Below are 25361 nucleotides of genomic sequence, written 5' to 3' on the forward strand. Positions count from 1 at the left end.
TGGTATGAGGGACAGGAACTGGCTTGGGAGAAAAGAGATGGAATGAGGTATTCTGTTTTATTTTATTGATTGATTTTTGGCTGAGTTGGGTCTTCGTTGCTGCTCACGGGCTTTCTCTAGTTGCGGCGAGCAGGGGCTACTCTTCGTTGTGGTGCACGGGCTTCTCATTGCGGTGGCTTCTCTTGTTGCGGAGCTCGGTGTCTAGGCGCGCGGGCTTCAGCAGTTGTGGTGCACGGGCTTAGCTGCTCCGCGGCATGTGGGATGTTCCCAGACCAGGGCTCGAACCTGTGTCCCCTGCACAGACAGGCGGATTCTTAACCACTGCGTCACCAGGGAAGCCCCAGGTGTTCTGTTTTAAACATGCTGGATTTTGAGGTACCATGTGTCTCAATGTGAAAAATGTCATATATGCTATTAGAGAAGACTCAGCACCAGAGAAGGATCCAGCTAGAGACCTAGTTTTGAGGAAATATCAGCATAGAGGGGGCTGTTGAATGAGTTCACCCTCCAAGCAGCCTTACAGAGAACTCATTTTATCTATGACTCTTCAGGTAAACTGTAGGAGTTACAGTTTAGGAGGCTTGCTCAGTGTCTGAGGAAAAAAAAAGTACTCAAAAGGTCAGGAGGAGTTGGTGCTGAGGATAGGGACCTAAACCAGAAGCAAGGGACAACTTTTATCAGTACACTTGGGAATCAGCCAGAGCTGGAAAGTACCCTGTGTGCCAGAGATGATGTCTGCACTTAGTATTTTCTTAATCGAGTTTCAGTTTTGAATTTTCTTTTTCAGTAATGAAATAGAAGTTTATTTTTTAAAAAACACTCTTGAGAAATCGGAACTTCCATAACAAACTCTTACCAAATTTTTTCTTTTAAATGGAAAGTGAGTTTAAGAGAAAATACATTAAAGAGGTAAGAATCCCTACTTCAGTATTCATTACAGCTGGTATGGAAGTGCCAGAAATCTTGGTATACCTGGCCTTCCTGGCGCACAAACTACTGGGCAGAGGGGGCGGGCGACACTAGCTTAATATCTGTTTTGCATTTTATATTCACTAAATAGGAGCGTGCCTTGAGGTAGGTCAAAATAGGCACATTTTACAGTTCCAAAAGCCACCTGCTGTTCTCCGGAGCTACCTCGCCTGCTTGGGTATTATTCTCATTAGTTCATCTAACGCCGGCCTGCTATGAGCCTTTCCCTTCGGTTCTTGTTCATTATCAATCAAGGCTACTGATTCCTGTATTATACCTATATTTCAACCCCAGTTCCACTTTTAAGACAAAACTGTCGGGGTCTGTTGGCCAAAGGAAGATCTTGCCTGGCCAGAAAACTGCTCTGGAGTGGCTAGCAGAACCCGCTCCCTTCTGTACCTGAAATTAACGGCTGCTGCGGGAGCAGCTGCAATCCATTTATTTCTCCCTCTAGTAGCAGGAAGCAAAGTGGCTGGGTAAAGAGGTTAGAAGAACGCCAGCAAGCCAGAGCCAGGCTGGATATACAGGTGCCAAAACTAACGAGAGACTTGTTAAATACGCGATCCCACAGACAGGCAACTCACTACTCCTGGCCCCGGAAAGCTTTTTTGTTCTTGCTATAGTCAATTCACTCTCTAGATGAAAGCTCTATAAACCGCCTCAACGAGAACTTACTTCACCAACCATTTTAAAGCCGCCCACACACGGGGCTGGCGCATACGCACATCGAAAGCTTTTGGTCCGCTCTCCCCACCCTCCACCAGGGGCGGGGCCTTGAAGTTCTCAGGCGCGCGGGAACTGACGCTAGAATCGTGACTTCGGGGCGCAAGAACGGATGAAGCCCGCCAGTGCCCCGGAAGCAGTCGCTGCAACTTCCGGAGGGGCTTGTACACCTGGTGCGGGAGCTACGGGGCCCCAGGATTGTGCTTGGAGTAGTGGTGCACCATGTCCCGTGGCTCCAGCGCTGGTTTTGACCGCCACATTACCATTTTTTCACCCGAGGGCCGGCTCTACCAAGTAGGTGAGTGAACCGGGTTTGCCTTTGGCCCACTCGAATTGCTCTGTCATGGTACGGCCTAGAGCAGGAAGCCGCGGCCGGAGTTTAGTCCCGGGCTGAAGCATGGCCGGAGCTGGGACGGGAGGAGGGCCGAGGCCAGGTCGAGTCCCGTGATGTTCCCACCGATATCTGCAGGCAGAGATGGGAGCGCGAAGGCTGAAGGCCTCGGGCTCTCCAGGGCAAGCGGCCGCACTGCCTGGACACTGTAAAGCGTTGAGGAAGGTAGGGCTGTTTGACGTGAGTGGGCCCAACGTCTGTAATCCTCTGATGGGTAATTGGTTCCTTGACCTTCCAATTAAAACGTCGCCCCTCCGTTTTCCTTTGTTTGCAGCATGGACTTCCTGGTCCTGTGGTTAACTCCGCGTAGGCATTCAGAGCCTTCTGTGTGCCAGACGCTGTGCTGGTCCTGGGGGATGCAAAGATGTCACACCCTCACCTATACTGAAACTCACAGCTTAAAGGGAGTGACAGATACGTAAACAAACGGATAAAAAGAAAAATAAAAAGCGCCAAATTACAAATACCTACAGAGTTCAGGACATCTTGGAAAAACTGGTGGACAGGATGAGTGGCTGTCAGTTCTAGAGCTGCTCTTGAAACTAGCACTTCTCTTGACCCACATCTGTTTGAATGCTACTATAGTTTAAAAGCTGGTTGTGAATTGTAGATGATGTATGGTGAACTAGCTGTTTCCTGAACAGCTTCAACGGGAATAAACCCTAAAGTAGTTACAGTTATTCAGTATAGTAATATATTTTGTTGGATCGAAAAGGGGTCAGGGTTTAGGTAATGATTATAACCCCGGACCCTTAACCCCTTGCCCTGGAGAATTCAGTATCAGGAGAACCTGATTTACAACTGGCCGGTGATGGTTTCATTTTTGAGTGAATTTAGTACCTCAGTGCCTTGGCGAGGACAGTGATAAAATCGTCTGTGCTTGGAAATCATAAGGAGAGAGTTGGCCTATAAATGAGGTTCTCTTCACCTGTAAATTTTAGAAATAAAGATAACTTGGAATGAAAGTAGTCTACTATATGGCTCTATACTGGATATAACGTAGCAAGAAACAACATCATATTGGTTAATTCAGTAACCCCTTAACTCATCCCCAATTGAAAAATATGACCTAAGATAGAACAGAGATGATAACTGTATCTTCAAGGAAGTTTCATTTTTAAAGTTTCATTTCTGAGTTTTAAAGATTTTTTTCTATGTTAGACTATGCTTTGAATGTTCTATTTCATGGTTTTTAATATGCAAACAGGAAAAGTCACTTAGACCTACACTTTGCTTTTGTATACTATATTGTGAAATCTAGCCGTAAAGCGTAGGCTTTAACGCTTCCTAGATTTGGTGAGTAGAGAGGCTGAATATAGTGTCATTTTAATGGTTTTAAAAGATTCAGAATAGAACATGTAGTTCAAAACAAGTTAAATATCTAGACAGAATAATTTTAAGCTCTGTCTTGTTGTATAACACACTCCCTCTGCTATGCAGGGCACTAATTAGACATTGCTAGGAAAAGGAAAGTGAAAGAATAGTTAGTAGGAGCAAGCAGTGTAGTGGTGAAGAGTTCAGGCCCTGGAGCCATACCTGGATTCAAATTCCTGCTCTCCTCCATACTAGCTCACCAGGGCAAGTGATATAACTTTAGCCTTAGTTTCTGTTTGCAAAGTTGGCCTAATAATTCCTTCCTTATATGGTTGTTTTGAGGATTAAATGAAATGATACATGTAGAGTGTTTAGCACAGTATTAAGTCCTCAGTAAATGTTATTTTTTGTTTGATTCTTTGGCTTATTTTATTTTTGGTCTATTAAATTAGTAGCTCTATTTTCTTCTTTCATTGTCCATCCATGCTTGATTCTCTAGTGAAATATATGTACATTGTCATAATGTTGTAAGTACTGTTTATTAGTTTATAAACTTTAGAATCTGCCAAAGACAAAACGTATAAGAATTATAAAGTGCAAATTGTTAACCATAACAGTGGAAAAATAATATAAGAAAAATGGAGAGATGACAAGGGAATGGAAAGGCGAGTATGCTCCTCATCTTCCGTAGTTGGAGTTCAAAAGATAAATGTAGTCTAACGTTGATAAATTTTAAAAAATAGAGGTATAAATTTAAAGTTACAATGCTAACTATAATCATAAACGAACTGTTGGCAGTGTTTGTTCCCAAGGAGTAGAGAGAAAGATTTTTGATTGTTACCTGTGCCTTGAAAATTTTCTCTCAGTGAATGTATTCTAGGGGTAGGGTGTGTGTGTGTGTGTGTGTGTGTATATATATATAGAAAAACTGTGGCGCTATATACAGAGCACTTATCAGTGGGGAAACGAAGGCCCATAAGCCTGACTACTTTCAGGCCTCTCTTCTGCTTGCAGGTCTTTTGCTGGATATGCCTGGCAAGGGAGGTAGGAGCAGTCACTTGAATTGCCTCCCAGATGAAAGTGAGCACTGCTTGGTTGCTTCTAAGAAGGGAGCATGCTGATAAGGAAAGGAAAGAAATGGTCTGGTAGAGACAGACTGGAGAGGACAGTTTTCTAATCTGGAAGTGGTACTGTGTACTGAAGCCAGGATTCCTGGGGAGTCCTTGCTCCACACCAACTAGGAAAACTTCATACATATGTAAAATAGAGATAATAATTCCACTTACCTTATAGGTCTCTAAGGATTTAATGAGCTAATAGATGTAAAGTACTGTGTCTGTCACATAGTAAGTGCTCAGTAAAATGTTTCTGTGAGGGATACTGTCAGGAAGAAACAAGTGGCTGATAAAAATGGAATCAGGAGTTTCACAAATAAGTGGATTGAGGAGTACTTACTGTTTGCTTCTTTTGCTGTTAAAAAAAAATTCTTGTTTTAAAGTAGTGTTTCTCAACCCAGACTTCTCATGGCCTCTTGAATCTGATTTGAAATTAAATGTGTATATGTATACATACGTGTATATATATTCATAAATACATACATATTAAAACTACACAAAAATAATGGGATCAAACACTGCTATGTTTCAACCTCATATCCTCCTCCCCCGACACACACACAAATGCCAAGATTTCTAATGACCCCATCTGCTTGAACATCACCATTTTAAGGAGTGTAATATTTGGAGACACTGTGAAATGAGACACACTTCCTGCTTAAGTTACAAGGTTAGGGAAAGACAGAATGGCAGTTTCAAAAAATCTTAACAAAAAGTTTCTAGTCATACAGCATTCAAATTGAATGTAGACGTATCCTGCAGAATACCTGCCTTTCCCCAGTAGAGTATCTCTTATTTTTTTGATAACCAAACTTTGAAGAATGTATGGACCATACATTATTTTTCCAGCCCATGTTTATATGGGAAAAACTCATATTTTCCAAAATTCAGTACAGGTTTTTGTTTGTTTTTAAACGTCTATTTTTTTCCCAGTGTTGTAAGTTAGAAGTCTGGTAGGCTTAGGATCACATAGGCTGAAAATTAAGGTGTCATTAGGGCTGCATTCTCTCTCTTTTTTTTTTAATTTTAGATTTGTGTTTTATTGGGGTAATATTGGCTTATAACATTAAGTTTCATGTGTACAACATTTCTATTTCCGTATACCCTGCATCATGCTGAGCACCAAAAATTTAGTTTCCATCTCAGTTCAGCATTTTAGACAAAATTATGGATGGGATAAATCTTGAGTTACGTTCCTATAATTGGCAGAATTTCAGAATCACCTGTAGATGCTTCGAAATGAGCATCCATAAATGGGATGTGCATCGCTGTTGTCGCTAGCATCACACTGAGCAGCTCATACTGTGAGCCATTGTCGGGCATTGTGTGCTTGTCCTGAACATTTTGTCACAGTACCTTTTATTTAGCCCCTGTTTTTTCCTAGTGTTATACGGAGTCCTGGAAAAGTTGGGAAAGTGTTGAGGAAGATTGTAGAGGAGGAAGCAGAGTGTGTAAGAGATTACTGTGGAAAAGAGGTCTCTATATACAAACAACTGTTTACTAACCATTTTATTTGTAATCAAGGAAGCAGTTTTCATTCTAACCTGTTTGTTGTTAGGTTGAACCTTGTGAAACTGCTGGTGTTTGACTGGTTTTTACCTATAAAAATAGCTCTTCCGTGTGGTTCAATCTAATACATGTATAATAGGTAATATACTATGTATTTAAGTTACTAATTAAGAAATTTAATATGTAACTTAAATCCATTATAATCTTTCCCATTTAAAATAATAAATTCATTATAGTTTTTCCCATTTAAAAAATGAGAAATGGGCTGTCATTTTCCTGCATAATCTTGGACATTCAATAACAGATTACTGAGATTAACATAACAGTGCTTGCTAGTTTTGTAAGTTTCTGAAATTTTATCCAAAAACACAAATCTTTAGTAATGGAGATAAAGTGTTTAATTATTATTTCTGACATGTGAATTCTGACTTTTAAAAACTAAACGTGCCTTTTAAATGCTGCCTATGAACTATTTTCTCTTAATTGGGCTTCGTGCTCACCTCTGCTATAAACTGTGACATTACTTTTTACTCTCCCAGTGTTTCTTTAGAAGATACCTTTTAGTTATTGTCTCTAGATTCTTTACTTGGCAGTTTCCATTTTTGTGGAAATTATTGTAAGATACATATTTTATGGTGGTATTATTTAAATTAAAATTGTTTTAATTAAAAATTTTTTTAAATTGAGGTATAGTTGGCGAACAATATCATATAAGTTTCAGGTGTACAGCATGGTAATTCACAATTTTTAATGGTTATACCCCATTTATAGTTATTATAAAATATTGGCTATATTCCCTGTGCTGTACAATATGTGTTTTTGTAGCTTATTTATTTTATGCTGGTGGTAGTGTTATAATGGGGATTCATTTACACAAAATTTTATTGAAAATTACAGTGCAGTGCACCATGGTAAGTACTAAAATATCTGTGCAAAAAAGGGTACTTTTGGAAGTGACACTCACAGGGAGAGCCAGGAAAGTTTCCTCAGAGAATATAAATTGATCTACATGGAGGTTAGATAAGGATATTCAGTGAGACCAGTGTATTGGTCAGTCAGTGTGGTTGGAGCAGACAGTGATAACTGGAAGAGTAGATTGTAGCAAAATTTTGAAGAGATTTGGATGCCATTCTAGAGTTTGGACTTTGTCCCATAGGTTTTGGACATAGCCGGCAGAAATCTTTAAGAACGACAAAATTATTAAGTAAAATAGAAGAGTTGAGTGTAGAACTAGAGTAGAAAGGGACAGATGACAGGAAGACCACTTTGGAGAGGCTTGTTCAGTAATCCATATAAGCCCTAATGAGTGAACTAAGGTATTGAGAGAGAAAGGCTGGAGAAGGGGAGATTCTTGAGTTTTATTTTTTTTGCGGCACACGGGCCTCTCACTGTTGTGGCCTCTCCCGTTGCGGAGCACAGGCTCCGGACGCGCAGGCTCAGTGGCCATGGCTCACGGGCCCAGCCACTCTGCGGCATGTGGATCTTCCCGGACCGGGGCACGAACCTGTGTCCCCTGCATTGGCAGGCGGACTCTCAACCACTGCACCACCAGGGAATCCCTTGAGTTTTATTTTTAAAAATTTTATTATGGAAAATTTCAAACCAAAGTAGGTAGAATAATAAAATGACCCACATGTATCCATAATCCCACTTCAGCGGTTGTCAGCATTTTATCAATCTTGTTTTCCCATATACTTTTCCCATCTCTGCTGGACTGTTTTAAAGCAAATCCTAGATACAAGTGGACATTTCTCTGATGAGACAGAAGTGAAGAGTCAGAAATGGTACCCAGCTTGAAAACTTGAGTGGTTAGTAATTTGAGATAAGGACTATAAAAAAAGAAGGAGGTTTATAGAGAAGAGGAGTTTAATTTCAGCCATGCCTGTGGGAGAAATAGGCATTTGCAAATGTGGGTTCAGAGCTAAAGATGACATAGTTAGTGGTGATTATATAGGATAAAATCATCCAGTGATAGGGAGAAATGATAGAATTCTGGGGGATACCAGTATTTAAGGAGTCAGCTGAAGAGATGGAAGCAGTGAAGGAGACTGGAAAGTAGGAGATGAAGAGCAGGATTGATTGATTGATTGATTGATTGATTGATTGATTTGGCTGTGTTGGGTCTTCGTTGCAGTGCACGGGCTACTCAGTGCGGTGGCTTCTCTTGTTGCGGAGCACAGGCTCTTGGCCACATGGGCCTCGGTAGTTGCAGCACGCAGGCTCAGTAGTTGTGGCTCACGGGCTCCAGAATGTAGGCTCAGCAGTTGTGGCACACGGGCTTAGTTGCTCCGCGGCACGTGTGATCTTCCCGGACCAGGGCCCGAACCTGTGTCCCCTGCATTGGCAGGTGGATTAACCACTGCGCCACCAGGGAAGTCCCAGGAATGATATTCTTAACTAAGAACTTTAAATTAAATTTAAAATTCAGTTCCTTCATTGCACTAGCCATATTTCAAGTGCTCAGTAGCCACATGTGGCTAATGGCTATTATATTGGACAGTGCAAATGTAGAACACTGCCATCATCACAGAAAGTTCTGCTGGACAGCACTACTCTATACAGAGAGGGAGAGAGGACTAGGACTCCTTTAATGAATCCTGGCTAATTCATAGGCACATTGTCTATTGAGAAACATTTTCTACTCCTTTAATGAATACTGGCTAATTCATAGGCACATTGTCTATTGAGAAACATTTTCTATGTGTAAAAAAAATTTTTTTTTGTGGGACAAAATTTTATTGTATGGTGAGGGCTGTAGCTCTTTCTTTTGTGGCCTTTTATCTTTTGCATTATTTAAGCAGACCGGATAAGTAATGCACATGAGTGAAACCGGCTGGTGAGATAGGAGGAGGAGTGATGGGAACTGTGAAAAACTGCAAAACACATGCCAACCCTAGATGATTTTTCCTCTGCAGGACAGTTGCTATGTGGGAATGAGGGTCAAAAGATACCAGAATTTTTTTTTCCTAAGAAAAACTAAACCGTGATTTTATTTTATCAGACTTTTAGTTAATTAAAATCTTTCTAGAAAACTGTGTATTCTAAACCAGTTTGAGTAAGCTGGATTGGGTCCATGGCCAACCTTTGACTTAGTGTCTACTGGTTGCAAGTGTAATTTTAAAATTCCTTGGTTCCTGCTTTCTTTGACTATCCATTTTGGTGGTGGAGGGGGAAATACACATTTGAAAATGCTAAAATTACTGGTGAGATAGGAAATACTATGGGAATTCAGAGAAAGGGTTGAAGAGTCCCTTCTAGGACAATCAGAGAAAGTGTCCATGGGAAATGGAAGAGGCTTGAGGGGAAGGGCAGGCATTGGCTAGGTGGAAGGAAGTAAGAGTGATAGGGCAGTCCAGAGAGGACCTGAAGCAGCAGACATGGGTGTGGGAAGGGTCAAGGTCTCTAAGCAAAAAGTACAGTGTAAGAGGAGAGATGGTAAAAATTGCAAACTAATAGCCCTGTATAACCATAGATGGAATACTTTTTAGGCCAGAATTGTGTTCCGAACAATCAGGTAATAACACAGCAAGGAGTTGAAAATGTGGAACTGAAATCAGGTGAGATCAAGGATGGTAACCCAGATATATATCTGTATAGAAGTGATTGTCCCTAATGTTTCTTTATCTCTATAATATGTAGTGATAACTCTTCTTTTATTCCTGGTAACTGGTCATTTGTATTCTCTTATTTTCTTAGTTAGTCTGGCTAGAGGTTTGTGTGAGTTTCCTGTGGCTGCTGTAACAAATCACCACAAACTTGGAGGCTTAACACAACAGAATTTATTCTCTCACAGTTCTGGAGGCCCGAAGTCTGAAATCTGTATCACAGACCAACATCTAGCTGTCGAGCAGGGCCATGCTTTCTCTGGAGGCTCTAGGGAAGAATGCGTTCCTTGTCTCGTCCACTTCAAGAGGCTGCCAGCATTTCTTGGCTTGCGGCTGCATCACTCTGATCTTCAAGACCAGCATTTTCAAATCTGTCTGCTCCCTCTTCATAGCACCTTCTCCTCTGTGTGTATAAAGTTTCCCTCTGTCTCTTAATAGGAATGCATTTAGGGCCCACCAGGATAATCTCCCCATCTCAAGATTAACTTAATCACATGTGCAAAGATTTCTCTCTCTTTTTTTTTTTTTTTTCCCCTTGGCTATATATGGTAGTATTTGCAGGTTCCAGGGATTAGGACATGGATATCATTTGGGGACCGTTTTTCAACATACCAAAAGGCTTATAATTTTGTTGGGTTTTTTTTTGGTTTTTGGTTTGGCCGCACCTTGCGGTACGTGAGATCTTAGTTCCCTGACCAGGGATTGAACCCATGCCCCCTGCATTGGGAGTGCAGAGTCTTAACCACTGGACTGCCAGGGAAGTCCCGTTGGTTTATTGTTTTTTGTTCAAAGAATCAATTTTTGACTTTGCTCATGTTCTCTTTTTTGTCTATTTCATTGATTTCTGATCTTTATTATTTCTTTTCTTCTAATCTGGGTTTACTTTGCCCTTTTCTAGCTTCTTAAAGTGGAAACTTAGGTTTGCAGTGTAGGACTGAGGGCCCCAACTACCTTCTGGCTGTTCACCAGAGGCCACCGGTGGTTCTTGCCCCATAGCTACTTATCATGCCAGCAGGAAGAATCTCAAGAGTGAGTCTGCTAGCAAGGTGGAGTCTATATACTGTAATCAGTAGAGTGCCATCCCATCACCTTTGCCATATTTAGTTTGTTAGAAGGAAGTTAAGAGATCTTGCCCACACTCAGGGGAGGGGATTACACAGAGATGTGAATACCAGGAGGCAGGTATTGTGGAGGGGAGGCCACCTTAGGATCTGTCACCATAGCAGTAAAATTCCTTCTGAACACTTTTGCTGCATCCTACAAGTTTTGATACATTTTTATTACCATTCAGTTCAAAATATTTAAAAATGTCCCTGGTGATTACTTCTTTGATGCATGGATTATTTAGAAGTGTGGTTTTAAATTTTCAAATTTAAAATTTTCCCTAAGTATAGGGATTTCAGCACTTTAAATAAAAATTGAGACTTATTTTATGGCCTAACATATGGTCTGTCTTGGTAAATGTACCATGTACTGTTAATACCATGTGCCTGTATATTTTTCAGTTATTGCCAGTAGTATTCTACAGATACCACCTAGGTCAGGGTGGTTGATGGTGTAGTTCATATCATGTATGTCTACTTTTTTGGTGTTTGTTTCTAGCGGTTGCTGAGTGCCAGTGTTAAAATCTTTAACTGGGTGTGATTGTCCATTTCTTTTTTTAATTTGGTCAATCTTCCTTTCATGTATTTTGAAGTAGTCTTAAAAGGTGTGTATACATTTATGAGTGTTATGTCTTCTTATGAATTGATTCTTCTATCATTTTGAAATGTTCCTCTTTATTTCTGATAATACTCTTTGTCTTGAAGTCTACTTTATCTGATATTAATATAGTCCCTCCAACTTTCTGATGCTTACTTTTACGTGGTATACGTTTTTTCATCCATTTATTAAAGTGTGTCTCCAGTAGGCAGCATATATTTGAGTCTTGCTTTTCTATCCATTCTGACAGTTTCTGCTTTTTTTAATCTTAAAATTTTTTTATTTGAATTTTACATATTCATTTATTTTTTATACAGCAGGTTCTTATTATTTATTTTATACATAATAGTGCATGTATGTCAATCCCAATCTCCCAGTTCATCCCACCACCACCACTCTCCCACTCCGCTTTTCCCGCTTGGTGTCCATACATTTGTTCTCTACATCTGTCAGTTTCTTTTAATTGGAGTATTTCATCCATTAACATTTATTTATTTATGTATTTATGACTGCATTGGGTCTTTGTTGCTGCGCGTGGGCTTTCTCTAGTTAGGGCGAGTGGGGGCTATTCGTTGTTGCGGTGTGCAGGCTTCTCATTGTGGTGGCTTTTCTTGTTGCGGAGCATGGCCTCTAGGCACACGGGCTTCAGTAGTTGTGGCATGTGGGCTCAGTAGTTGTGGCGCACGGGCTTAGTTGCTCCACGGCATGTGGGATCTTCCTGGACCAGGGCTTGAACCCGTGTCCCCTGCATTGGCAGGCAGATTCTTAACCACTGCGCCACCAGGGAAGTCCCCTCATCCATTAGCATTTAATGCAGTTGTTGACATGGTTAGATTTAAATTTACTATTTTATTTATTTCTGTTTGTCTTTGTTTTGTTTGTTTGTTTATTTGTTCCCCAGTACCTCCTCCCTTGCCTCCTTTTCAATTATTTGAACAGTTTTTAGAATTTCATTTTAATCTATTAGCCTTTTGGCTACTTCTTAGCATCCTTTAGTGTTGTTCTAAGGAATATAATATACATGCTTAACTTCTCCCAGTTAATACTTCTCATTTCACATAAAATGTGCAAGCCTTGAAACATTGAAAGTCCATTTACTCCCTTTCTTTTTTATAAGTAATACATGTACATATTTCATAAACTCCACAAATGTAACTTTTGTTAAGTATTTATATATATATATATATATAAATAAAATAGATCTATTTATTTATTTATTTTTGGCTGTGTTGGGTCTTCATTGCTGCGCGAGGGCTTTTCTCTAGTTGGGGCAAGTGGGGGCTACTCTTCATTGCAGTGTGTGGGCTTCTCATTGCGGTGGTTTCTCTTGTTGCAGAGCATGGGCTCTAGGCACATGGGCTTCAGTAGTTGTGGCATGCAGGCTCAGTAGTTGTGGCTTGTGGGCTCTAGAGCACAGCCTCAGTAGTTGTGGTGCACGGGCTTAGTTGCTCCGCAGCATGTGGGATCTTCCCCGACCAGGGCTTGAACCCGTGTCTCTTGCATTGTCAGGTGGATTCTTAACCACTGCGCCACCAGGGAAGCCCTTGTTAGGTATTTTTAAAGAATTAAAGAGAATAAAATACTCTTTTATATTTATCCAGATATTTACCATTTTTTGATATTCCTCATTTCTAAAGATTGGAGTTTTCTTTTGGTATCATTTTCCTTCAGCTCGAAGAATTTCTTTTAGTGTTTTTGTTGCAAGTCTGAAAGTATCTTTATTTTACTTTCATTCTTGAAGGATGTTTTTGTTGGATATAGAATTCTGAATTGATGATTTTTCTTTCCACACGTTAAGGATGTTCCACTGTCTTCAGGTGCAATCATGGAATTCAAATCATTGTTCTCTTGTGTATAATCTGTTCTTTTTCTCTGTTTTTCAAAATTTTCTCTGCTTTTGGTTTTCAGGAATTTGACTATAATGAGTGCACAGGTGTGGTTTTCTTTGTATTTATCCTGCTTGGAGTTTGCTGGTTCTTCAGTATGAAATTTTATGTCTTTTTCCAAATTTGGAGCATTTTAGCCATTATTTCTAAAGATTTTTTTTTGGTGGAGGGGGGGTTCTCGTGCTTTCCTGTCCGTATGGGACTCCAGTTACACATTATACCTTTTGATGTTGACCCACAGACTTGTTAAATCTGTTTTCTCTTGTTTAAAATTGGATAGGGAATTCCTTGGTGGTCCAGTGGTTAGGACTCTGTGCTTCCACTGCAGGGGGCTCAGGTTCAATCTCTGGTCTGGGAACTAAGATCCTGCATGCCGTGCAGCATGGCCAAAAAAAAAAAAAAGAGGGATAGTTTGGTTCATTTTCATGTATCTCCATTCTGCAGTTAAGTTCACTTGGTGAATTTTTAAATTTCAGATATTGTATTTTTCAGTTCTGTAATTTCTATTTGGTTCTTTTGTAATTTACTGAGATTTCTTATTTCATCTTGAATATTTTTCATTATGTCATTGAACACACTTTTAATAACTTTGCCTGCTAATACAACATCTGGGTCATCTCAGGGTTGGTCTCTTCTAAGTAGATCATGTTTAACTATGTTTTGTTTGGTTTCTTTTTTGGTATGTTGAGTAATTCTGGATTATATCCTGGGCATTTGTGAATGTTAGGTTGTGAAGACTGGATTCTGTTATATTCCTCCAAAGAGCGTTAATTTGTTCTAGCAGGCGGTTAATTTGGGTGGCAGCTTAAATCTCAATTCTTTTATCCTAGCTAGGCTGCTTGGAGTCTGTCTTTTGCGTGTGTGGTTATGGAATCAGCTAGAGATTTGGGCAATGTAGAAGTTGGGGCTCTCCCCTTTCTCTTCCTCATTTTCCAGCAGCTGTGGTTGGTTACTCCCCCAAGCTGTTCCCTAGCTCTTCAGGCCAAAAGGACAGAGTTTTCTGTGGGTGTTTACCCCTGACTGGGACCTGCATGCAAGCTTAAGTCATGAAAATGGGGAGCTCACCCCAGTCCATTGCCATCTTCAAGCGTTGCCTCCCTCTTTGGAATCTGCCTCTTTTGGCCTCTTTCTGGTGTCTTTGGGTAGTTTTCTCTAGAGTTTATAGTTTACCTGTGGAGGGTTGATCTGGTAGAGGCTTTGTTGACCATATGAGAAACAGAACTGAGAAGCATTATGAAACATTATATTTTAGAAGTTGTTTGTGGTGTAATGGGATGGTAAAAACAAGCTGTTGTAATTAGCTAGTTAAATGTAAGTTAGATCTGAGGATTTTCTTTGAGGTGATTTTTCTAGAGTCTTTTTACTCTTTTGTTCTCTTCAATATGTGGCCACTTAGAAATATTTGGCAAAGGATTTTTATCACAGCTCCTATTAAAGGAAATTCTTTGGTGTCATAGGTAGTATCTTCCTCAGATGATCTTCATCACCAGTGGCTTTTTGAACCAAATAAGACCAGGCCTCAGACCTGGCGCACAGAGTAAAAGCATCTATTATGCATCAAATGTAGATAACAATTGGAGTAGTGAGTAATTTTTTTCTTTTACATTATCCTTTATATTTTCTACAGTGAGCATATATTAATTTTTGTTGCTCTTTTCCAAATTACAAAATATATGTTTATATTAAGTTTAAATATTACAGAAATATACAACATAGAAAGGGATAGTCTCATCTGTAATTCTACTCTCCACAGGCAGTCATTATCAGCTAAACCACATGGTGCCATAGTAGTTTGTTTTTATAAACCACTTCAGTTCAGCTGTTTTAACATGGGAATGATTTGACAGCAGCTAGAGAAGTGCACAAGCTGAAGTTTGTTATAGATAAACTAAAGAATCCTATAGTGTAGGTAACATGAAAATTGCAAATAACATGATCCAGAAGATTTCAATTTGGTAGGGGGGAAAAAAAGGCAAAGTAATCTAACAGCAGTTAAAACTGCATACAGTCAATTAGTTATTGACCAAAAGTTAACAGAAATAGTAAATCTTGAGAAAATTTAGATCACCTAAATTTGACCCAGGGAAACCAGACTTGGTAGAAATAATGGCTACAAAACAAACTTTTTAAATGATAAAACGTAATTGATAAAGATTTGATATAATAAAACTTAATTAAATGTTTATTGGAAATTTGGTATTTGTACCTGATGAAAATGATCAAAATGGAAAGAAGTGGAGTTGGTTTAATTACGATTTATTATTATCATTATTATTTTGACTTTGCATGTATTGGATGGCATTCCATGTTAGTTCATAAAGCTCTTTATTTTTAATAACTATTTGTTATTCCATTGTATGAATCTATGATCATTTATTTCACTTCTTAAAAAAAACTGTTCTATTTTCCAGAATATGCTTTTAAGGCTATTAACCAGGGTGGCCTTACATCAGTAGCTGTCAGAGGGAAAGACTGTGCAGTAATTGTCACACAGAAGAAAGTACCTGTAAGTAGTACTGCCAAGATAGCCAATTGTTGCAGAATATAATGCAAGAATGTTTCATGAGTTTGTACAAGGGTATATTATTATATATGTTAACATTGTTTTTACTTTGACCCTGCTTTCCTGTCTGTCATCCAAGAAGAATTGACAATTTAACTGAGTAGACAGAATTGACAAGTTGAACTTTGTGGTATGATTATAAGCACATTGGGATTTCTAGGTCTTTTGTCTTCAGGGACCTCAAAACACTCTTTGGTGAGCTATAATTCTTGCCCACAGGAAACATATCATCTGAAAAAGGAAAACAGAGTTGTGCCCCTGCCCCCATTTTTTATTGCTTTTAACTGTAAAATGAGCAGAAGACATTTATTATATAGTTCATTGTTATCATTCCATAATATTTTTTTGTCACTACACAGAGACCTGTGATTTTTAAAATTATCTTGATTTATTTTGTTCATTAGGACAAATTATTGGATTCCAGCACAGTGACTCACTTATTTAAGATAACCGAAAACATCGGCTGCGTGATGACAGGAATGACAGGTGATTGACTTAATACCTACTTAGATTTTTTATTTTCTTCAGATTATTTTTGAGTTTTGTATTAATTTTAAAAGGCTTCCTTTAGTGTCTGATTTTCAGGTGATATGAGTAGATTTGCAGTCTTCCAAGGCTAGTATCAATATCTTCGGAGTATTGTGAGCTTTTTTGAAACCATAAGTATAATAGAATTAGACCTCTATGCTACAGTCAGGGAAACTGAGCTGAGGCCCCTCTCATAGATGATTTATTTCAGATATGGTTAGTAATTTAAGGGGACATAAGTCAGTATATCTCAAACCTGGTGATAGTGACACTGGTTAGAAGGAGGTGAGGATTATAAAAATAACATTAGGTTTTTATTTTCTGAAATCAAGGGAAAATTCAAGCCCACCAAAAAAAGATTGAGAGAAATATTATTTTCTTTCCTTAAAACCTGGTCTTTGGGGAGTTATTAGACACTTTTAGAAACTATTTTGACAGCTGATGAAGGGCTCAGCATAAAAGTGCAGTGCTGGATATAGAACTTCATTTTTTAAACTTTTTTCCTTTTTTGTCACATACTTATTGCTGAGTCATTCATTACACGTTGGTGGGAGGAAAAGCCATAGTGGACCACTTCTGTTTTCCTTAAGTCATAATGGACATATATGTATATATTGGGAAAAATTACCTGAATTGAGGTTCATTCTTTCCTTCTAAAGAAGTAAACCTTTGTTTTTTATGCTCTAAGCTGACAGCAGATCCCAGGTACAGAGGGCACGCTATGAAGCAGCTAATTGGAAATACAAGTATGGTTACGAGATTCCTGTGGACATGCTGTGTAAAAGAATTGCTGATATTTCTCAGGTCTACACACAGAATGCTGAAATGAGGCCTCTTGGTTGTTGTAAGTATGCAAAGAAGTCTCCCAAATAATTGATGAATTATGATTTTTTTTTTTTAGCAAACATGCATAAAGAAAGTTATTTCAGTAACACTTGGGTTTGGAACATGTGGTTTGGAAGTTATAAAAGGTGAGGAAATCTTTATAATAAATCAGTGATGGAAGGATAGGTTTCACAACAGTATTTTAGGCACTACCTTTAAACTTTAGATGTTATTAGGCTTTTGTAATGGAGGTTCTACTGCAATTCTAGATTACTAGTTCGATGGAAATGCTTAAATTAGGCATCTTAACAATGTAGTTGTTTCTTTGGACCACCCTAAAGAATCAGGCTCACACATATATGCCTGTGATTCATGTATTTAGAATAAATTTCTTCTTTAAAAAACAAGTAAAATTTTATTGGGAGAGGAATAAGCTTTACTGATCTGAGATTTAATGTAATAAATTAGCCTGAAAAATTCAACGTTTGTTCCTGACATTGTGTCATTCATTTATGAGAATTAAAGCAGTCAGTGTAATGATTTTTCTTTAGCATCTGACCCTATTTTTGACCTGTCACTTAAATATTCTCCCTTGATTTCTTCAATGATACTCTTCTCCTCAGTTTCCTTAGCTTATCGTCTTCTACTGGTCCCTTAAATGTTGTTGCTCATCGGGTTTCTCTCCTTGGTCCTTCTCTCCTCTTTGTTCTACTGGGTGATCTCATCCACTTTGATGGCTTCGTTTACTACCTGTATGCCAGTCACTCCCTCATTAGCTTTAGCCCAGTCTCTTCCTTCATGTCCCACAGATACTTCAAACTTGAAATCGTTGCTCTTTTCCTACTCTCATCCTCAACTTCTGTTCTACCCCCATCTCACCTTCCCTGGTCATCTGTTTATTCATCAAGCTTTACCTTAGAATATGTCCCTTCCATCTCCTCTGTCACTTTTTCATTGTCTTTTGCCTCTGCCACCTAATTTACTGCCTTTCTTCCTCCTTACTCTTTCCTAGTCTGTTCCATATTCCTACATGAGTTATCATTCTAAAATCAAATTTTGTTGTTTTGTTGTTAATGCGATGTGCAAGGCCCCTTACAGTTTACTCCCAAGTTGCCTCTTGGACCTGAAGCTCTGCATTTCTCTTTCACCTGAAGCTCCTGTAATACATGGATCTTTTGTCATTCCTTGGGTGTGCCCTGACCTTTCATGTTCCTTTTGCCTTGATTGCCCTTCATTTCCTTATCTTTTAAACCTCATTTTGCAAGACCCTGAAGTAAAGAAGTGTTTCTTTTTTTCCCCCTCAGAGAATTAAGTGGACCTCTCTTTGGTGGTGCCCTTGTACTTTGTATCACAGCTCAAGTATAAAATGTAAAGAAAATTACAGGGTAACATAACATTAGAATAAAATGGATAGCTGATCACTGTCATAGTGTTTATCAATAAAATAAGCTTCAAAATTCCTCATTACTAGACTCTATAAAACATCTATAAATGTGAATAGAGTCATTGAATAATACCAAATCTTGTAAGAAGACACTATATAAAACAGGTTCAAATGGGGTTAAGCCATTCTTTAAATACTTTGTTACCTGCTCTGCTGAGTAGAAAGAAGTTTGGTGGTGGTTGTTTATTTTAATTGTATGTCATTATAATAACATAATTATACAAGAAAAAGTATTTCTTGGTCAAATAAACTGAAGAACTACTGAGCTAAAGTAGGTCAGCCTACAGCAGAAGGTTTTAGAACATCTAATATGCTTTTGTATATTATTTTTTCTAAAAGAAGTATGTGAAAAGTATATTTTCCAAATTTATTTGACCAGTTAACGTCTTGAGGGATTAGGGTTCAAAGGAACATGCTTTGGGTAATAGCAAGGATTAGAAAATTGTAAATTACATTTGTGATCATTAAAACCTTTAAAAAATCCGTGATAAAACCTTTTGGATAATAGAAATTTGTTACCTTATTTATCTGTGGTGATAACCTATGTTTTATTAGTTTTCTTAAAACAAAACACATCCTTTAAAAAATATTTTTAAAGAATGGTGGAATTGGCTAACCTGATTTTCTTTGCTTTCATGAGTTGCCTTTTCTGTAACATCATTTAATTTCCACGTTTATTGAGCATTTACTGTCACCCGTTAAAACTGTTCTCAGGAAAAAAAAAAAAACTTAAAATAGACGGCCAGAGTAATGATTAACAACAGCTATGTGGCAATACCAAGAGAGAAGAAATCTTGTTGTATAAAGACATAAGATATTTAATGAGGGTCTTTCTTTCTGTTTAGGTATGATTTTAATCGGTATAGATGAAGAACAAGGCCCTCAGGTGTACAAGTGTGATCCTGCAGGTTACTACTGTGGGTTTAAAGCCACTGCAGCAGGAGTTAAACAAACCGAGTCAACCAGCTTCCTTGAAAAAAAAGTGAAGAAGAAATTTGATTGGACATTTGAACAGACAGTGGAAGTAAGTTAGCCAAAAGGAACTGACCTTTTTTTTATGCGATATAGAATAACGAGGATCATTGCAGAATTGACAATCTGTATAGGCTATTCCTGGGTTATGTCATGATATCCAAATTTGTCAGGTTAATAGTAAAATCGATGTCACATGGGAACAGTGAGGACTGCTTTTATTCATCTAATTCCCCATCTCATTTCATAATGTATTTGAAACTGCTTTCAACAAAACACATATAAAATGGGAAACTATAACTAAGAAAGGAGTCAAGACCAAGTCCAAAGACCTGCATGGTTGTGATTCAAATTAGGCTTACGCTAACTGGAAGCAGAAGTGAAAAAGTTGAGTCAGTAATGCTGCTCTTATGGTCCTAAAGGAAAAGCAGCCACACACCAAATTTTCAAGGAAGCAGACATCTTCACAGTAAAAGAATATGCTCACAGGATGACTTGGCAGAGAAATTATATCTGGGACACAGAAGTAGAGCTCTTTTATGCAGGGTTCTTGAGGGGATTGTTCATTATGATTGGGAAGTTTTAAATTGACAGGACAAGACAAAATCCTTACACAAATATTTAGTAACCTTAGACTAAAGAAGTTTCTTATTTACTGCCAAGAAGTTAAAAACAGAATTTTAGTGGATTGTGGAAAGGAGGGTCAGGGATACAGCAATTCTAAAGACTAACAACATGATTCTGATAAACAAGAAAGGAAGAATTACCATCTAATACCTTTGTGTTTGGTTGGCAGTATTATCATACACTAACAGGAAATAAGCTAGTTCTCATCTGGGAGGCACTGTTCAAATGTTTCTTAAAGGTTTTTTCTTTTTTTTTAATTGCAATTCATAGTTACATAAGTAATTAATCACATCGGGTACAAAGCCACTTAAAACATTCTTAAATTGTTATTACTGTAATTTCCTTGAAAGAAGACTATCATTCATCTTTATCCTCTCCCCATCTCACTCCAAGTGCTAATAAGCATTGCTTAGCATGTAGTGATCACCAGGCAAACAGACTGTTTTGTGTAAATCACCCTATTTTTGTTGTTGGAGCCCTTTAGTTTATAGTTCGACTTGGTATAAACAAGTTTCTTGTCATTGGCAGGCAACATGTTAGAATTAAGCAATCTGTGTGGCTGTAGAACTACATCACTTCAAACATGGAGCAAAAATGAATAGCTTGTGGTTAACTCATGACTTGAGTAAGTTTGGAATGAGAAAAATCTTGGAATCTCCGAAAAATACTATATTATTTTAATGTTGATACTTTTTTTCAGACTGCAATTACATGCCTGTCTACTGTTCTATCAATTGATTTCAAACCTTCAGAAATAGAAGTTGGAGTAGTTACAGTTGAAAATCCTAAATTCAGGTGAGTTATTTTATTGTCGGCCAGGTACTTAAAGAAGTTTGCCAAGTGATAAATTCTAGTCTAGAAAGGTGGAGGTGTGTTGGTTCATTTGTCCTGTAACTTGAGGAAAGAATTTTTTTGAACTAGAGTTAGTTTTTTTTTTTTTTTTTTTCCAGCACCTGAGAGATCTGTTTTAAAACTTACTGGGTGTCTCCTTAAGACAGACATAAACTGCTTTTCTTCTCATTTCATTTATTTTATATCTAATACCAGAGGTGATGTAAAATAACCTCCTTTATCTGAGAAGTAAACTGAGCATAAGTGTTTGTGTGTGTTTTTTAGCTTAAGGCCAATAGAAATTCAGCTCCCAAACTAGTAGTTTTCAGATGGAGCTTTTATTATTTAGTGGTTATTTAAGTGGAGCTTTGAAGAGCACTATGAAATACTGATGTACCTCAGACCCTATTTGGATATCTTTGAAACCCCTGAATTTTGCATACAGCTAATTGAATTGCAGATGCTGGATCCTTGTCTGTTCTTACTCACTAAGTGACTAACTCCCACAAATCAACTTCACAGCTTCCATGAGTCAAATCTATACTGGGTGCTTAACATATATCAGTTCACTTAATCCTCCCAGCAACCCTGTGTGGTGATTGACTTTTACCATGAACCTGGATACTCTCATGAATAGTAAAAAATGCTTCAGTTAAATCCACAGATTCAGGGAACCTGCTGGAACGCATGTTGACTATGGTGTGTATTTACTCTTAGGTCACAGTTATAAAGACACAATTGTCATTGTTAGGGGTGGGGAAAAAAAAGGTAGTAAACTAAGCTTAACCAGACCTTGAAGAGTTATGTTAGTACATTTTTCTTTTCTAATTTGTTCTTTTTGTTGCCTGTAGGCAAGTGATATAAACATGAAAGATTTAAGAAAAATTTATAGAATTTTTTTAAAAAACAGAAATGAATTCCCTTCTGTCCCCCATAGAAAAGGTTGCCTTTTTTTTTTATTTTCTTAAAGCAGTAAAATTCCAGGAGGAGCAGTCTCTCTAAAGGATCTACAAATAGTTGTTTTCTATTCTGAGACCCTCCTATAACCTTTAAAATCTTTAAATAAGTAAGTTAAATAAGTAAGAAACCAAAGATCGTATGTCTTCAGAAAAACTCTTGTATCATTTATAAATTCTGTGATGGTAAGTATACTTAAATAATAACTAGAATGTATAACATAAGTATACACAACTGTATAAACTACTTACATTGCCCCAGTTTGCACTCAAAAATGTCACTTTGACAAATTTCACTTTTAAAAGTTCACCAGTAGGGCTTCCCTGGTGGCGCGGTGGTTGAGAGTCCGCCTGCCAATGCAGGGGACACGGGTTTGTGCCCCGGTCCCGGAGGATCCCACGTGCCGCGGAGCGGCTGGGTCCGTGAGCCATGGCCGCTGAGCTTGTGCCTCCGGAGCCTGTGCATCCGGAGCCTGTCCTCTGCAACGGGAGAGGCCAAAAAAGTGAGAGAGGCCCGCGTACCAAAAAAAAAAAAAAAAAAAAAAAGTTCACCAGTAATGGGTCACATTAAAGATTGCCAAGCAGTTTTTATTTCTTTGGGGCAAACATCATTTAGAAAATAACATGTTCAACATGGAGTGCCTTCTTGTCTCTTGGCTGATATAAACTTGAGTTATAGTAGGTATAAAAGCATTTTGACATAGGAGCTAAAATAGAATACTTTATGTATAGTTTAGTTTTATATTTAATTTAAATATTTGCTATCATAATTGCAACCAAAAGGGTTTTTCTTTCAAAAGACCTAATTCTAGATCTGATGTCAAAGAGGTAAACATGAGTGTGTATAGATGAAGTTGATATGATGTCTGGGAATTCCTTCAAAATAATCTGAAGGGATGAGTGGTGGGTATATTGATTTTTAAAAGATTAGCTATAAATTGATAACTGTTGAAATTGGGTGATAGGTACACAGGAGTTCATTACTATCCTACTTTTGTGTGTTTTTTGAATTTTGCATAATAAAAAGTTTTCAAAAAGTAAATAGTTGTGGGGTTTTTTTCCCTTTGCCTTCCAGGATTCTTACAGAAGCAGAGATTGATGCTCACCTTGTTGCTCTAGCAGAGAGAGACTAAACATTGTAGTTAGTTTACCAAATCCATGACGCCACTTGCCTGTGTGTTTCGTAACAACAGACCAACATTATGGGGGCCCCTGAATTGAAAAAGGAACCTCTCCCACTCCTCCTGCCACTGAAGTGGTTAGGACTCTGTATAAATAAAAACAGTGCTTTTGGAAAATAATCGCATCCTGTCTTTTTTACCTCCAATTTTAACTATTAAGTCTTTGGTACATGCAGACAGTTAAATAAATTTTCACCATCTTCACATTGTAGCTTTATTCATTTTGTTGAGAGATCCAAGTTTCTTTGGCTTAAGGAACTTACTAGCCAGAAATTTAAACTATAGCTATATGGCATCATAAATTGCAAACTAAAACTCTGGTTTCAAAACTTGCTCTGACTATAGTAAGTGGGCATGTGAGGCAAGGCCTTTATTTTACAATTCTTCATTCATTCCTGAACCTGGACTCCAAGTTGCATTGGAGGTTTTAACTATAGTAAAATGATTAGCATTATTGATCTTCAGTAGTTGAGATACACATTTAATCTATACTCAATAAGAACGAATAGTTTTAAGAGCAGAAATTTTAGTTACCTTTGGGAAACAATAGGGTTAGAAAAGTTGTAGAATATGTATATTTTCTATGCTGCCTTGAGATTAACTATTTAAAGCAGACTTTAAGGAATTGGCCTATAGTAAAGTAGAGATACCACCATAAACAACATTAGGGGAAAAAGAAGAGCAAACTATATTCTGAATAATCTTTTTTTTTTAATGTGTAGAATTAAGGTTTTAAACTTCCCAGAGTAGTTCCCTGGTGACCTCAGCCACTAATAGTTATAGAGGATCCAAAAATCTTGGAATGTCTAAGGCCAATACATTTCATTTGCACTGGGTGAGACTGGTGCTGTTGGTGTTACCTCATGCAGGTGAGCATGGCTGCTGGTTTAATGCCAGTCCCTGGAGTCCGCTGCCCTTGTTTCTGCAGCCACCAGGCCCGCAAAAGGGGAGGCCATGTGAACTTGGGACCACTAGAAGCAGGAAACTTCACCGACCACATCCTCTTCAGAGCTGAGTCATGAGTTGTAAAGTGTCCTAAAAGGGAAGCAGTGTTCTTCCGATTCAGGGGCTGCTGCCCTGGGCTTACCCATCCAAATCCACTAGGCTCTATAAAGGTGCTGCTCTCATTTTGAAAGGGGGCTCTGCGTGAAGTGGTGAGAGACTAGCAAATAACTGGATTTTTCTATAAGAAAATATCTTCTGGTGATAGAAAATGAAAATTTTCTCATTTGTCAGGAAAATAAGTTTTTACATTATAAAGCAAAATCTAGCTGAATTAAGGGTTTTGAGTAAGTATGTTAAATTGGTTATTTTATGCTTAAAAGAACTGGAAGAAATAGAAGAGATTCATTTAAGTATGCGAACATTAAATGCTCTAATTCTGTTTTTAACACAGTCTGGGATCGCTAACAGTTAACATGGAAATCTTATACAAATGCTAAGAAAAATATCTTAAAATTTTAAATATCTTTACCCAAAGGGAATTTTGATAAACTCCTAGTAAGAGATATACAGTTGAATACTGACATTCAGAGGGATATGTCAAGACATTCGTGAATGCGAAGCCCTGTGGGTAGACACATGGCTCTCTTTCTCTTGGTACCCACACGAAGAAACAGCTTTGTACCATTTAGATCATACGTGAACAGCAAACCAGGTACTCGGCTCCCTCACTAGCCCCAAATCCAACCTTCAGATTTGTGCCACAACCAAATTATTACATTAAGGATCTTCAAGGTCTCCCTTAAAGAGTCAGAAATGCTAAGGTTAAATATGTTCCAACCATCTATTACATTTCCAAAATATAAGAAACAAGTCTTAACAGCTAACATCATAATGGCACTTCCACTGAAACAAGGAGCGAACCCAGGATGACTGTTAACCTTCATTTATTTTGCATTCTGGGTTATCCACCTAATTCGTACATTTCTCTGCTGCTTTGAAGTCCCAGGCCTTCTCTAAAGCCAGGAAAGCCTGCTCAGTCTGTGCAAGCCTAACGCACCTGAAAGTGTGGTGTAAATAATGTCAACCAGAGCTGGTGGATAAGCGTCACAGCCTTTTGTGGGGCATTTCTGGGATGGGCCATAGAGGCCCCTAAAAACTCTGAAACTTCAAAGATTAGTGCATGTCTTAATTTTCTGGGAGAGACCCGTAGCTTTCATCAGATATTCAGAGAAGTCTGTTTCCCAATAAAGAACCACTGGCAGAAAGGAAGCAGTAG

At 38.3% G+C, this 25361-nt stretch overlaps 1 protein-coding gene across 4 annotated transcripts; it reads left to right on the plus strand.

Moving 5' to 3' along the window:
• The first annotated feature begins 1850 nt into the window (after nt 1–1850).
• Nucleotides 1851–23260, plus strand: PSMA6 (proteasome 20S subunit alpha 6). 4 transcript variants are annotated; one of them, XM_027111070.1, is made up of 7 exons: nt 1851–1990; nt 15625–15719; nt 16181–16262; nt 16993–17148; nt 19419–19597; nt 20873–20967; nt 23035–23260. In XM_027111070.1, the coding sequence occupies exons 1-7, from the start codon at nt 1915–1917 to the stop codon at nt 23090–23092; spliced, it is 741 nt and encodes a 246-aa protein (XP_026966871.1). In that variant the 5' UTR covers nt 1851–1914; the 3' UTR covers nt 23093–23260. The 4 variants fall into 4 exon arrangements, with proteins under 4 accessions (XP_026966871.1, XP_026966873.1, XP_026966872.1 ...); XM_027111072.1 differs by lacking the exon at nt 1851–1990 and adding an exon at nt 2138–2248; XM_027111071.1 differs by lacking the exon at nt 1851–1990 and adding an exon at nt 4411–4477.
• Nucleotides 23261–25361: the final 2101 nt, after the last annotated feature.

Source organism: Aethalodelphis obliquidens, unplaced genomic scaffold (assembly GCF_003676395.1).
Source record: "Aethalodelphis obliquidens isolate GAN/ISIS:26980383/991018 unplaced genomic scaffold, ASM367639v1 scaffold10, whole genome shotgun sequence".
NCBI classification, from domain to species: Eukaryota; Metazoa; Chordata; class Mammalia; order Artiodactyla; family Delphinidae; genus Aethalodelphis; species Aethalodelphis obliquidens.

Coding starts and splice junctions, on each gene's coding strand:
- PSMA6 (XM_027111069.1), top strand. CDS start 9,494: ATGGAATACTTTTTAGGCCAGAATTGTGTTCCGAACAATCAGGTAATA. Junction 17,149..19,418: donor AATGAGGCCTCTTGGTTGTT/GTAAGTATGCAA, acceptor CTTTCTGTTTAG/GTATGATTTTAATCGGTATA. Junction 19,598..20,872: donor CATTTGAACAGACAGTGGAA/GTAAGTTAGCCA, acceptor ACTTTTTTTCAG/ACTGCAATTACATGCCTGTC.